Genomic DNA, 15335 nt, shown 5'->3' with positions numbered 1-15335 from the left:
AAATATCCTTGCACCGGCCCTGCACACACTGCATTCACACACTGCATTCATGCACACACACACTGCATTCATGCACACACACACTGCACTCATACACACACTGCATTCATACACACACTGCATTCATACACACACTGCATTCATACACACACGCTGCACTCATACACACACACATACGCACACACTGCATTCATTATACACACACTGTAAATAAATATTCAATTAATATATTTTTTTTAGGATCTAATTTTATTTAGAAATTTACCAGTAGCTGCTGCATTTCCCACCCTAGTCTTATACTCGAGTCAATAAGTTTTCCCAGTTTTTTGGGATAAAATTAGGGGCCTCGGCTTATATTCGGGTCGGCTTATACTCGAGTATATACGGTAGGTAGTCCAAGACTTTTTTTTTTAAAATGTTACGGTGTCTGCAAAACACCTTTAATAAGCCACCTTCATCTTTTTTGTGCAGTACAGCTATGTCAACTAGTATCTTGCAAGTAGATTTTAAAGTTGGCATAATTTGACATTTGTGGCTTAGTGACTATACCCCAGGATAAACAGAGTGAATCCTTCTTTATTTATACTTATGCCTGTATAAAGTTCAGAGAATAGCCTGGCAAACTGTTCATGTGAGTAATTTTGAAAAAAAGACAGTTCTGCTCTAGTTCCCCAGAGTTATTGCACACCCTGCTGTAAAAGACATAATATGGAGCATTAATCGTGGGACTTCCTGGGAACAAAAAATAAAAAAACACCAAGACCTATTTCAAGTCCCTGGTTAATGAATTTCTGTGTTGAGCATCTCAGTTGAATTAAATGTCCTTTCAAAGATATCTAGACTCTGTGACCTTTTTTCTTTTTGTTCACAAGATTGCATATAGTAGGGATTTTGCATTATACTTTAATCCACTGTTATTTAAAGTTTCATTGAGTTTTATATTAACATATTTATACACAAGAAACCAAGTTTTCAATTAAATTATGAATCAAACATGTAATATTTTAAAAAAATGCATACTTATATGCATAATTATGACCATAAATGTATCCATACGAAGATTATAAACTGCTCATTAGTGGAAATATACTGTATTTGTATTTATAGTTGTTTCTTAAATAAACCAGCAAACAATTTGTTATTCTCTGTATTTTCAAAATCATGTAATGTACTAGACAAGAAAGCCTACAAACAATAAATTAAGCAATGAATTGATTTGAAAGTATTTTTTGAAAAGTGATGTGATATTGGTCCAAATATGAAAGGTTCAATGAGCATTGTACCACTTTAGTTGCTACTGGAATATCATTAATAAATAAATCCATGGCATATTATTTACAAGTAATGGAAATAATAACACCAGTACAAGATATAAAAAAGGCATTGAAAAATTACTTACAATACGCATATACCTGTAATCACTGGTAATAGGTGTGTAATTCTGCCACTATTAACAGTATAGCATAATTTGAAACACTTTCACGTTTCAATAATTGTGAGCACCTAAAAAAAAAAAGCCATCACATTTTGTATTTCTTATCACTTGAAAAGTCTATTGCATCCTAACACAGGTGCAATCAAAATTTTGTTATATAAGATGAGATATATCCTAGTCAGTATTTAAAGGGATGTATTCCTGGCCCTATCGCCGCTTCCCCTATCCCTTACCCATCCCCCCTCCCCCTCGCACCGCACCCCGCCTGGGTGAACAAAAGGTTAAAAATCCTTTATTAACTCACCCTTTCCCAGCGTCATGTCCCTAGGCGCTGGATCCTGGCACCACCCCCTCTGACAGTCCGTGATTAGCAGACACTAATACGCATGCTCTGTAAATGCCGCACGTTCATTAGACCTCACCATAGGAAAGCACTAAATCAATGCTTTCCAAAGGTCTGTTATGATTCAGGAAGCCCTCTTGTGGCTGTCTGGTAGACAGCCACTGTGGGCAGACTTACAGCTGCAATGTAAACATTGCAGTTTCTTTGGAACTATGATGTTTAACATTGCAGAACTTGGTGCAAAAGGGACATTGCACCCAGACCACTTCAATGAGCGGAAGTGGTCTGGGTGCCGACAGTGTCCCTTTAAGTGAATAATAAGTGAAAATATTTTACCAGGAAAGATACATTGAGATTTCTCTCGTTTTCAAGTATGTCCTGGGTCCACAAAACATTGCATTGATACATTATGGTACAATAAAATACAAAAACAATATTAATACACAATACAGTATATATAAAATTTAACATGGAACAGGTAGGAAATATATAATCAGCCATGACACGTGCATTCTGTTTTGAGGTATGTAGAGAGGGATCTCTTAAAGGACTTTAGGCTTGGGGAAGGTTTTAAAGTGTGCGGGAGGTCGTTCCACAATTGCAGCACTCTGTAGGAGAAGGAGGATCGGGCTGCTTTCTTTTTGTATTGAGGTAGACTAAATAAAGTGCTGGTACTGGATCGGAGTTTATAAGAGGTGGGAACAGCCGAGGAGAGCATTCTGCACATGATAGACATATGCTGAAATTATTTGGTTTAAGTAGCTGTGTGATGTGAATAATTCATTAAGACATTTACAATTGCAGGTGTAAAGCACTAATCTCCAGAAACACTTGTACAATTGTATTGAGCTTCAATAAAAAAAAAAAATGAGATTACTTTCAATTCAATTTATGTGCATCACGCATATTCCTAGTCAAAAATGACTTCCCAAGTTGCATTTATAAGGGAAATTGTCATGTAGTCATAGGGACTAAATGCTTGGCTTTGATAAAAGCCCACCTTCTAAAACCTGTTATGACACCAGCAATTTTATACCTGAAACCGACAAGCTGTGCATAAAGATTTGTGTTGATATTTCTAGTCCATTGAAAGAGAGGGATCACTGTGACAGGCTTAAAAATGTGCAGAGTGACCGTAACAGCAGATATTATAATAACTAACATGGGTGGAAATTGAGCTAAAACACTATCTATTATATATTTCTTAGAGGAAAGATTTATTTTATTTAAATAAAAATATTGTGATAAAAGAAAATGAATCTTAAACATTCTCTTATTTTATTACAAATATTGACAGGATACTATTGTACCAATGATTAAAGGACCACTATAGGCACCCAGACCACTTCAGCTCAATTAAGTGGTCTGGGTGCCAGGTCCATCTAGGGTTAACCCTGCCTGCTGTAAACATAGCAGTTTCAGAGAAACTGCTGTGTTTACATATGGTGGCTGTCTCATTGACAGCTGCTAGAGGCGCTTCCACGCTTCTCACGAACAGTCCCCCGTTTGGTCTTTCGCATACCAGCCTTCACGTATTGCTAATTCATGTAAACGTCTAACTCATACGAACAAGTATTTCTGTTGGTTCTTGGAATCGCATGAACACTCAGTGGTTTAGAGTATGCGTGCAATTCTTCCACGTTTTAGTTGTCAAATAGATGAATGTCAGATGGTTATGCGAACTGTGTTTGTTGCATGTTAATCTAATATTGTAACAGTCCTCCTGAGGGAGTTGTTTTGTATTGCAGTCAGATTGTATCCTAAAGCATATAAGTAATAGTATTTATTAGATATGACTCACCGGTGGTTTAATTATACATATGTTTGCGTGTTTTAGATTCAGCTGGATTCGAATGGAGCCGGATATATGTATCTCCATCTTGGATATCTAGTACAATAGTCATTTCTAGGTGACACACTTGTCCAACCTTCTCCTGCCAAAGAGCTCATCCTTCGTTTTCCTTTATTGCCTCATGTCCTTCAGTGGGGTAGGTTACTTTTAATTATTTGGGTCCACGATCTGGCCCACGCAGAGGCATATGTTCTCAGACACTATTCTACATTTTCTCAAATTTAGGTTGCTGTACTGGGTGACATGCTTTGTCCAACCTTTTCCTGCCAAGGAGCTCATGCTTCCTGGCAGCGGTTGCCTTTGTTGCCTCGTGTCCTCCAGTTGGGTAGGTTACTTTTACTTATTTGGGTCCACGATCTGGCCCACGCAGAGACACTATTCTACACTTTCACAATTTTAGGTTGCTGTACTAGGTGACTCGCTTTGTCCAAGCTTTTCCTGCCAAGGATCTCATCCTTCCTGGCAACACTTGCTTTTGTTGCCTCGTATTCACTGTAGCGGTCCCCTGGTAACCCGACCGGTTAGTTCTGCTGATTCCCTTCCTTCAGCCATTCAGGAACCCTAACAACAAGCAAGTATACATTTACCCCCCAGCAACTGGACACAACACACAGCTCTGGAGGTACAACAGGAACGTCTATTTTGTTACACATGGTTTTACAGCCATAGAGACATGGGGTCTCCAACACAAAACAACAGGGATTTCAATCCCAAGAAGCTAAAGAGGAGGGAGGAAGGACAACGCATCTAGGTTAAACTGGGCTGGCAGTGTCTCTGTGGCAAAGTCCGGCTCTGACAGGAAAATGGAGGGGGAAGAGGGGAGAGGTACATGCAGACACTACATTCACAAAAGGAAGTGGAGGGGCACTTCACACCCCTTTGTTGACCAACAGCTGCATGTACAGGCACAATACATGAAATACATAGAAATACAAGTGGGAGCACATAATACAAGGGGAAAACCCACAAATAAGCAGTGGGCATGGTACTTAATAATGGTGGTCCATCATATCCACCAAGTAGGGTAGGTTACTTTTACTTATATGGGTCCATGATCTGGCCCACGCAGTGGCATACGTTCTCAATTTTGCTATAACCTGCTATTATCTTTACTCCACTCCTGTCGATCCTACTTTCAGACTTTACAGTCTCAGGTACGACATATTACTTTTCAATATAAAGTGGTCCCCTATTAGTAGAAATTACTGGCTGTTAGGGATCTGGGATCTATGGTAGGTTTCTGGCCTTTATGCCATAGGCTAGTGGTCCTCATCCTCATAAGTATATGCCCATTGGTCCAACACATAGTTATTAGCCTCACATGGTTGCATAGTGAGGGCCTTACCTGTCACTCCCATTCTGTCTTCTGCTTTAATTGTCACCGAGAGGCCAACACCCTGCCACAATGTTCGGTTGCCTCAAAAGTCCCTCGTACTAACGCATAGTTAGAGCCTCTCAAGCCACTTGGCAACTAGCAGGGCCTCACCTGTCACCTATTAGTGGAATTGTTTTGCCGCTTGGCAATAGCTAGTCTACCATTACTGATTGGGTTTTACACTAAATGGTGCTTTTATATTTCAGTATGTCCCAGGCTCCTGATGTCCTGGAAGAACTGTCCAAAGTTGTCTTTGCCTGAATTCGTCCTGGCTTTTGGGATATATAGGGATGTTTATTGTTCTGTTTATCCCAAAAAGAAAGAGGAACTGGTTGTGTGCATGCATAAGCTTGTGGATCTGGGGTACAAGTACTGTGGTCAGGGCCGGATTTTCCTATAGGCTTACGAGGCTTCAACCTAGGGCCTCAAGATCAAGAGGGGCCTACATTAAAATTGTTAGCAAAATTAAAATTACACTATTCTAAAAACAGTGAACACTAAAACACTGAACCGAAAATAAGGAGAAATTCTACACATTTGATATGACCAGTGGCGTACTAAGGTGGGGGCGGTCCGCCCCGGGTGCCACTTATTAGGGGGGTGCCCGGGACAGACTGCAATGCCCCACCTGCCACGATTGCCGAGACCGGCGGTCTGCAGCTCCGCAATGTGCTGTGCCCAATCAGAGCGTTGCCGCGGGTTACCAGCACTCTGGTTGGGTCTCGCGAGATCCATGGTCTGCATCCATGGTCTGCGGACCGGAAATGAGGGCCACCGGACCACCAAGGATCCCACCGGACCACCAGGCAGCCCCCACTTCCCTTATAAATGCAACTTGGGAAGTAATTTTTGACTAGGAATATGCGTGATGCACATAAATTGAATTGAAAGTAATCTCATTTTTTTTTTATTGAAGCTCAATACAATTGTACAAGTGTTTCTGGAGATTAGTGCTTTACACCTGCAATTGTAAATGTCTTAATTAATTATTAATGAATTATTCACATCACACAGCAGTCCCCACTGGACCACAAGGTAATTTTTTTAGTCACCCCCCCTCTCCTCATCACCCCCTTCCTCTCACAATCACCCCCCCTCTCCTCATCACCCCCCTCCATCTCACAACATATTGATATATATCACAGTAATGATGTATTTTATTGTCTCTCATGTAATTTACAAACTTAAAAATGGGAGGTGAAAGGGCCTCATAAGTGGAATAGCCTAGGGCCTCTTTTCATCTAAATTCGGACCTGACTGTGGTACTACTTTCTACGACTACCACCGTTCTTTTTCAGCAAAAGTGGCTGCAGCTCTTACTCAGTTCAACTTCTCTATAGATTGGAGTAGACTGGACACTGAGTTATTCTGCAGACACTTTGCAGGCCTCAGGACCCCGGCTTGTGCGGTTTGACTGTGTGGTTTGCCTGCGGTTCGCTTTTTTGGTTGACTGATTATCACAAGGGTTTCACACGAGTATCATTCCCTTGCCATCTGGTACGCTTGAATGTAACAATTTACAGTCAGCCTTAACAGATCCAGATTTGGTGGGCAAACTGATTAGTACTGAATTGGACCTGGGATTTGTTCTCGGCCCTTTTAGGACCCCCCTTTTTCCTCATGTATAACAAATCCTATTGGAATAGTCACTGGCAAATCTTCGCAGAAAAGAAGACTGATTGTTGACCTTCCCGCGCCACATTCCTCCATAGTTCCTAGTCTTAACTCCCTCATACCCTCTGAAGAGTTCTCTTTACAGTACTCTACCATTAACAATGCCATCTGGGTCATTCTCACAGCTGAGGAAGAAGCATGGCTTAGCAAAACCGATATTGTCAATGCATTTAAGTTACTTCCTATCCACCCCTCACTATGGCATTTGCATGGCATTGAGTGGCATGGTCTATATTATTTTTCACCAGATTCATGTTCAGTTCCAAGAGTAGCCCCAAAATATTTGCTATTTTTGCGGAGACCCTATGCTGGTTGCTACTTAACGTGTGCAGATGCTCTATGTTTGTACATTACTTACGATTTCCTCATGATAGAAGACAACTCCCACCCCTCTCACAGTCTTGCAGCTGCAATCGGTCTTTGTGAATCCCTGGGTAAACCAGTCTCCCCTCAGAAGACTGAGGGTCCTAAAACGGTAATTCTTTTTTTAGGGATTCAACTTGACTAGGTTTATATGCTGTCCTGTCTTCCTCATGATTATTATTATTATTATTACGTTATTATTTATATAGCGCCAAAAAATTCCGCAGTGCTTTACAATGGGTGGACGAACAAACATGTAGTTGAAACCAGACAATTTGGACACACAGGAACAGAGGGGTTGAGTTACCATGCTAGAAGAAGTGGGGTAAAGTGACAAAAAAGGTAAGGATAGTATTAGACTAATATCAGTCAGGAGCTATTAACAGTTTAATTGATACGCTTTTATGGAGAAGTGGGTTTTTAATGATTTTTTTGAAAGAGTGGAGACTGGGTGAGCATCTAACGGAGGAGGGAAGTGAGTTCCACAGGAAGGCGAGCATCAGAGGTGGGAGTACGGACAGAAGATAGACGTAAGTCTTCAGAAGAGCGTAAGGGCCGAGACGGGACATACTTGTGTATTAGGGAGGATAGATTGGTGGGAGCAGCAGTATGTAGAGATTTGAAAGCAAGAACCAGAATTTTAAATTGAGTCCTATATCTTACAGCAAGCCAATGTAGGTACTGACAGAAGGGTGAGGCGTGGGCGGGGCGGGCGACAGGAACATGAGCCTCGCCACTACATTCATTATGGACTGTAACGGTGCAAGTTGGGAGCATGTAAGACCACTGAGAAGCGGATTACAGTAGACAAGGCGAGAAAGGACAGTAAAATGGACCAGCACCTTAGTTGCAACTGGCGTTAAGTAGGGTCAGATGTGCGCAATGTTTTTGAGATGGAAGCGGCAAGATTTGGCGATAGACTGAACATGAGGCATGAAGGAGACGTCGGAGTCAAAGAGAACACCTAGGCAGCAAGCCTGCGTGGTGGAGCTAATGGTAGCACCATTGACTTGGAAGGAGACAGACACAGGAGTAGCAACACTTGAGGGAGGAAAGATCAGAATTTCAGTTTTGATCAAGTTGAGTTTAAGGAAGTGGGCAGCCATCCAGTTAGAAATAGCAGAGAGAAAGTCAGAGACACTAGTCAAGAGGGACGGGGAGAGATCAGGAGAAATAGATTTGCGTGTCATCCACATAGAAAATTATACAGGAAGCCAGTATCTATATAATCTATGTCATCCACATAGAAATGATACTTGAAGCCAAAGGAGCTAATGAGTTTACCAAGGAAGGCATTATAGCTGGAGAACAGTAGGGGACCAAGGACTGAACCTTGGGGGACACCAACAGAGAGGAGTTGGGGAGAAGAATTACAGCCAGAGAAAGCAACAATGAAAGAGCATTGGGAGAGGTATGAGGAGAACCAGGAATGAGCAATATCTTGTAGACCAATATTGCGGAGGATGAGAAGAAGCTGTTGATGATCAACACCATCAAAAGCCGCAGAAAGGTCAAGGAGAATTAGGATAGATAAAGTGATAAAGTTGAGTGAGCTTTGTCTAGTATCAACCTTTACTTGAGATTGGGTTCCTGCAACCGGAAGGAACTGCAGTCTCTGCTTGGCTTTCTCAATTTGAGGATCATTCCACCAGGCAGATATTTTATTTCACGACTACTCTGTTTGCTCCCTCACCTTTCTTCAAACTACTCGCGCGTCACTTTGGGCCCTCGCGCAACGGCAGACTTGAGCATGTGGCCCAATGTCTTGGAACGGGAAAGCAATGTTTATCCAACCAATCTCTGATAGTTCCCCGACTATCTGGATAGATGCTGCGACCAATATTCACAGCCATCTGTGGCAATAACTGGCTCTGGGGTCCTTGGCCTGTTGAAGTCAAGTCACATCCAGGTTTTGCTTAAGACTTCCGCATTGTTTGAACTGTACCCTATTGTGGTGGCAGCAGTTACCTGGGGGCCTGGCTGGGCTGGTTACTTAGTCAGATGCTTCTCAGATAACCTAGCTACCTGCCACATTGTCAACAAGGGTTGAGGGATTATCATGAGGGTTTCACACGGGTATCATTCACTCTTCTTTAATTATCATGAGGTTTTTGAGGAAACTCACTTGGGTGGAGGCCATTCACCAGTTTTTTCTCTCATGTATTCACATCCCGGGGGTCTCTAACGTATCGCTGATCACCTCTCTCATTTCCGCTAGCAGGCATTCCATGAGACTCTACCCACTGCCTCTCATCTAGCTACTCCTGTCCCCCCATTTCGAGACATAGTAATGGTTTGAATGTATTGTTGTCACATGCACAGAACCTCACCCACTTGGCACTCGCGGATAACACTAGGAAATCCTACGACAGGGCTTTTCATATTCACTACTGATTTCTATATTCATGACACATTTGCAATGGTGTCTTTATTGGGTTTCACTTCTTTTTGCCACCTTAAGCTAAAATTATCCTATAGCACTGTCAAATTCTACCTAATAGGCATTCAACATCACATGTTAATGATACACACTAACAGCACAGGATTCTTCTTCTCTTACCAAATCAAAACCTTGCTGAAAGGGATACAGAAATCTGACAAAATATTACCCCCTAAGAGACTACCTATCTAAGGTAAACTATTCCAATCTATATCCAGTTTATTGAACCACATACCAATAAAGTAATCAAAACAGCCATATACTTAGCCTTTTACGGTTTTACCCAGGATCACTACATCCTGCCACTCAACCATTCTAAAATGAGTCAGAAGATTTAATATACCTTTCTACCCTACTTACAACAAAAGGTGCCCAGTTCTGGTTTTAGGCACATACTTCAGCACTTTTCAAAAATGACCTCACCAACCACTTTGTGAGCTACATGGCTCCACACTCACTACATCTACATGCAGTTCGCGTGCTACTAACCAGACTTGGCCTTAATTCAAATCACTACTCAGGCCACACTTTTTGCATAGGGGCTGCCTCATCGGCCTCCTCCAATACTACTCTAGCACATATCATTAAATCCATGGGACGCTGGAAATCATCCACGTAACTCTATATATCCCGTAACCAGTTAAAGAGATTCGTCAAGCCTTTATGACTTGTCCAAATAATTGATGTATTGTAGAACGAATAACATTTTGTATGGTACACTTCCTTTTGCCCTCTTTTTTACAGGCCTACTGGATTGTCGGTTCCGGCACACCACAGCCGACTAGTGTTTTTCAACTATGTTATTATTACTATTCATATGATATTACTAATTATATGTTATTTAACCATTACGGCAATATTGCCCTGACCACAAATTTAAGGCAGGGCCTGTAGTTGTGGGTGGGGCTTGGGGTCCCATTGGTCTGGCGAGTTAACCCTCCCACCACTCGCTCTTTCACATCACACTCTATAGGTGGGCCCTCTTTTTTACAGGCCTACTGCATTGTCGATTTCGGCACAAAACAACCAACTGGTGTTTTTAAACTATGTTATTATTACTATTCATATATACATATAAATAAATATGTATTCACTGCCTCCTGTAATCCTATGTGTAGCTTTATAGTATATAATTTTAAAATCAATATTATATATCAGTTTAATATTTCATGTGAATGTGATGTTCCTTCATTGCAATAGTAATAAATTTATTGTAAATGACTGTACTAAATTCAGTGATTCATTAATAAAGTTACTTAATGGCAGTACAGACTCAGCTCCTTATGAACTTCTGATGAAGTGCTAATTAGGCATGAAATGAGCTGGAAACTCTACCATTTTTTCAAAGTCAAGGGGTTTATCTGCTTTGATTTAGTAAGTATGTTGGGTCATAAATAGCATTTCAAGAATGCTGTTCTCTCTTGTTACAAGGATTTAGGGCTTTTCTGTAACAGAGCTCTCAAAGCAAGATTTATCCTTCTTGTATTGTAAATGTGAATGATAGTGGGTCAGAGAAATGATCTGGAAGTCCCTCTCTGTAATTTGTGACATTAGAATTTTGCTCTTTTAAAAAGAGAGCACAAATTTGCATTTAATGGTTCATTAGAACTCAATTTTTTTAAATGCAGTCGAATATAGTCGAGCTGGAAATTAGAGGATTTTTATAATTTGGCTATTCTCATCTATATTTTATAACTTCAGTCATTTTAATGCATTACATTTTCACATATTAAACAAGCTTTCATTGAAAGGAGTTAATGGGTGGTAGAAACACTTTTATAAGACACTTCCCAGCTATAGGTGCATTTCCTCAAAGTTGGACATTCAAATGGACATTTTCATCAGAGTATACTGGAAAAATTACGATACAAATTGCTCACTCCTGGCAGCAGAAAATTTCCATTAGACCCTATAGAAAATGTTGATTGGTCTAGATATAACACAGCATACAGTTTTAGAATTGTTCAACTTATTCCCTGGACAGATATGACTCAAACTATAATTAACAACTCTAAATTAAAGAACAACCACAAAAAATAACATAGCACACACACACACACACACACACACACATATATATATATATAGATATATATATATATATATATTCTTGTTAATTGAAGTTTGAGGTGTGGTGCAGTCTTCATGCAACAAAAATGTACTCTACTGAAATATAAGAGCCACTATGGACAGTTGAATACAGTCTTCAGGAACTCCGTGAACATTTGAGGATCCCACTAATGGTGCCTTCTACATCTATATGAGGCAAGGCAAGAGTTGGATCAACAGGTTTGGAATCTTTTGCCACTGGACCATCTGTGGCTTCAAAGTGGCAGCCAAAAGGACAAGAATCAGTGCCAGTGTAAATAACAGTGAACAATCAGAGAAAGTGGTAATAAATGTGAAACTCAAAATTGATCACATACCTGATCATGCACAGTGAATTAATAAGAACTAAACAAAATAAATAAGAGTCACTGCTGACCTCCAGCATTAGTCTGGAAGTGGAAAAATGTCCCTCCTCACTGAATAAAAAGAATGATGAAGAAGGTTCCAAAACAGTCCAAAAATGCTTTACGCAAAGTGCTTTAATCCATTCAGGGGAAAAAAAGGGTTGCACTCAATCACAGAGTTTAGCCCAGGGTGCACTGAGCATGGGTCAGCAAACCCCATATAATCTGTATACATAAAAAAAATCTCAGGCACTTACTGTGATTTCTTCAAGGCAGTTCATTGCAACGTTTCGACCTGAAACCAGGTCTTTATCAAATTTGATAAAGGCCTGGTTTCAAGTCGAAACGTTGCTATAAACTGCCTTGAATAAATCACAGTGAGTGCCTGAGATTTTTTTTATGAATCCATTTAGGGTTCATAATATATAATGATATGAAGCACTCAACTTATGGGACAATGCCTGGGGACTTGGTGACAATGGGGACAATGCATTCCAAATCCTCTGGCTGGAAGATCTGTGCCTTTCTCATTGTACAGTACATGAATACTACAACTAATTTTAGTTAAATGGCCAATAATTGACAATCCCACCACATATGCCATACATTAGCATATAACTATAGACAATCTTGAAATAAATATTTTTTCATACCTATTTGATCTTAGGAGTATGCAAACTAGCCAATTAGCTTCAGAGGAGGTATTTTATTTTCATCATTATTTTCAGTGGATTTGTGTTTGTTGCTTTATTTTAATTTGTTTAATTGTATTGTCTGTCCCATGTGCTTTTACTCAAATATATGGGTCAGTATACTCAGCATATTTTCTCATACTAAGCTCAGAGGCAGTTGATTTGAAATCCTTTCTAAGTATTTTCTGAAGCTCTAAACAATATTAATTGTGCTAATTAGAGTAATTTGGTTGGAACAACCTTGCCTTTAGTGAACGCATGACTTCAGAGATTTTTTTTTCTTCACATTTCGATTTTGTAAAATGCTTCTGCAAGTCATTTACAAACAAAGGTGATGCCGAATTATCTTTTGTAAACAGACCCCATAGGCAACAAACAATGGTGCTCATATTTTATGTAAGAGAAAATTAAAGCAATAATATTGTTATCAGACTGAAATAGCCGCACATTAATCCATCCATGTTCAATGTTTAAACCACATGGGATTTTTACCATAGCAATAATATTTTGTTTACTATATCTTCAGCGTTCAGGAGCACAGTTCAATGTCAGCTATTTGCCACAGATGTCATTAGCAGAGCGGCTAAATTACTGTGATTAATAAGCGAAGAATAGAAAAATTCAAAGCGGCAAAGAAAAAGCTTCTTACATTGATAGGAAAGCAGCTACATTTAAATGCAATACTATTCTTCTTCGTATTGTTGCTTCAAGGGCTTGCACTTACAATTCATTTCTCTGTCTCAAGTGGTTAAATAAGCAACAACAAAAGCAGAAAATATGTGAATATAAAATGAGAAGTGCTGTCAGCTAAGGCAGAATCATTTTCAGCAATTGTGTATGCTTTTTCAAAATATGCAGACAGATACAGAATTCATGTGTAGGGAAATCCAGGTTACATAAGGTTGTCATTTAATTGTAGCAAATGTTTTTTTATCTTGTAATATACCTAAAAGAAAAATCAATCAATCTATAATTTAGTCTTTGCCAAAGAAAATATAAAACCTATTATACTACAATAATTTATAAGCTGTTTTATAATTTATAAGAGAACAGAGTAACAATAAAACATTGAAACAGAAACAATAGACTAAGAGTATTAATTGAATTGCTCTGTAATAATATGGATTACCTGCAGCAAATAACATCACCGCCACTGGTCTGTAGAAACGCCTGCGAGAACCCACGCATATAGAGATTAGGCCAACCAGGAATGCAATGAGAATAATTGCAGCACCTCCCAAGAGTAATGCAAGGGTAGCAATTTGCCAATCTACAAATAATAAAAGATACATTGTTATTGTAAAATTGTGTGGTGTGCTAAAACTGCAGATAATGAAAGCTGAAGCAAAGCAATCACGTTCAATTGCGAAAAATAGAAAACAAAGAAGGAAACTAGAGCCACTTTTAGGTAGTTTTAACTTATCAACAAGTAGACATTATGACTTTATTTTGATTAATAATGATATGGTTTGTGTCCACCGACATTCCCATTGTAAGGTCTTGTGTATTATAGGGCAGTAGTCCTAAACTAATTATCTGTAAAAAGAAACAAAATAAACATCTCCATTCCATACTCTCACATTTGCACACCTAACTGCACCACAGGCCAAAGTTCTTCATTGATTTTTCCTGGAACTAATTCTATTGGGTGTCCATATTCTGACTGTAGAAAAAACATTTTCAAAGAATGTCTTTGGGGAAAATGTTGTGATTGCCTTGGCTATTTGATAGCTTCAAGCTAAAATGTTTTTTCAGTTATTGACAATAGAAATAATATATTGCTTGTGGTACTTGTGATGTTTTTTTTTTTTCCATATCATTAGGTGTCAACTAGTCAATAAATAAAGCTACAGAGTATTGTTTGTGTACTTTTGTTTAGAGTGTTTGTATACTTGAAGATTCTGTTGTTGATAGTGATGTGATAATGTTGATGTTGTGGTCTCTTAAGGCCAAGTTGAGAGGATAGAAAGATATGTGTCAACAAATGCAAGCTACCGAAGAAAAAATAAATGGAAAGCTATTTAAGGTACTCACCTCCTTTGATCTCTAACCGTATCAGGATCAACAGCACATGTTCCACTCACCTCTCCCAATTTCAGTACACTTTCTAAACAATTACTTAGGTGGCCCTTTTTATTTTCAGGCACAGTCGTACATTGGTTCTGGCACATCCCAACAGAAACATGTATTTTCCCTAAGTTATGTATTATTATGTTATGCCATTTGTGTCCTGACAACAAATATGTATATACATTTGTGGTCGGGACACAAATGGCCATGAGCTGTTAGAGTGAAGCATAGCATAACAATACATAACATAGGGAAAATACATAATTCAGTTGGGCTGTGCCGAAAACAATGTACGGGTAGGACTGAAAAAGTAATTGTTTAGGAAGTGCACTGAAATTGGGAGAGGTGGGTGGGATATGTGCAGCTGATCCCAATATGAGGTGTATATATATATTCTGAAGAATGGACAATGAACAATCATATATGGTTTTGGGAAAAGTGATCTGGGGGTGCTACATTGTGATTTAATGCATTGCTAATGTGAAATGGGTTAGCCTTAATTTATATTTTTTGTAGGATATCTGCTCATACCTACCTAAAGAATGCTGTACATCTTATGAAATAAGAAAACCTTAAAGTAATTGGAAACAAAACTGGAATTTCAGTAGCATTGCATGTTTCCTCTGCATTATTAGAAT

General features: G+C 39.3%; 1 protein-coding gene across 1 annotated transcript in view; it reads right to left on the bottom strand.

Moving 5' to 3' along the window:
- The window catches only part of TMEM47 (transmembrane protein 47), a 100452-nt gene that overhangs the window by 7852 nt on the left and 77265 nt on the right, over window positions 1-15335 (bottom strand). Inside the window, exon 2 of the mRNA XM_063457881.1 lies at window positions 13757-13897. Within this exon, the coding sequence (XP_063313951.1) occupies window positions 13757-13897 (141 nt within the window). The remainder of the gene's footprint in view (window positions 1-13756; window positions 13898-15335) is intronic.

Source organism: Pelobates fuscus, chromosome 1 (genome assembly GCF_036172605.1).
Source record: "Pelobates fuscus isolate aPelFus1 chromosome 1, aPelFus1.pri, whole genome shotgun sequence".
Taxonomy (NCBI): domain Eukaryota; kingdom Metazoa; phylum Chordata; class Amphibia; order Anura; family Pelobatidae; genus Pelobates; species Pelobates fuscus.
Note: the sequence above shows the minus strand (reverse complement) of the source record. Positions and strands in the feature narration are given on the sequence as shown.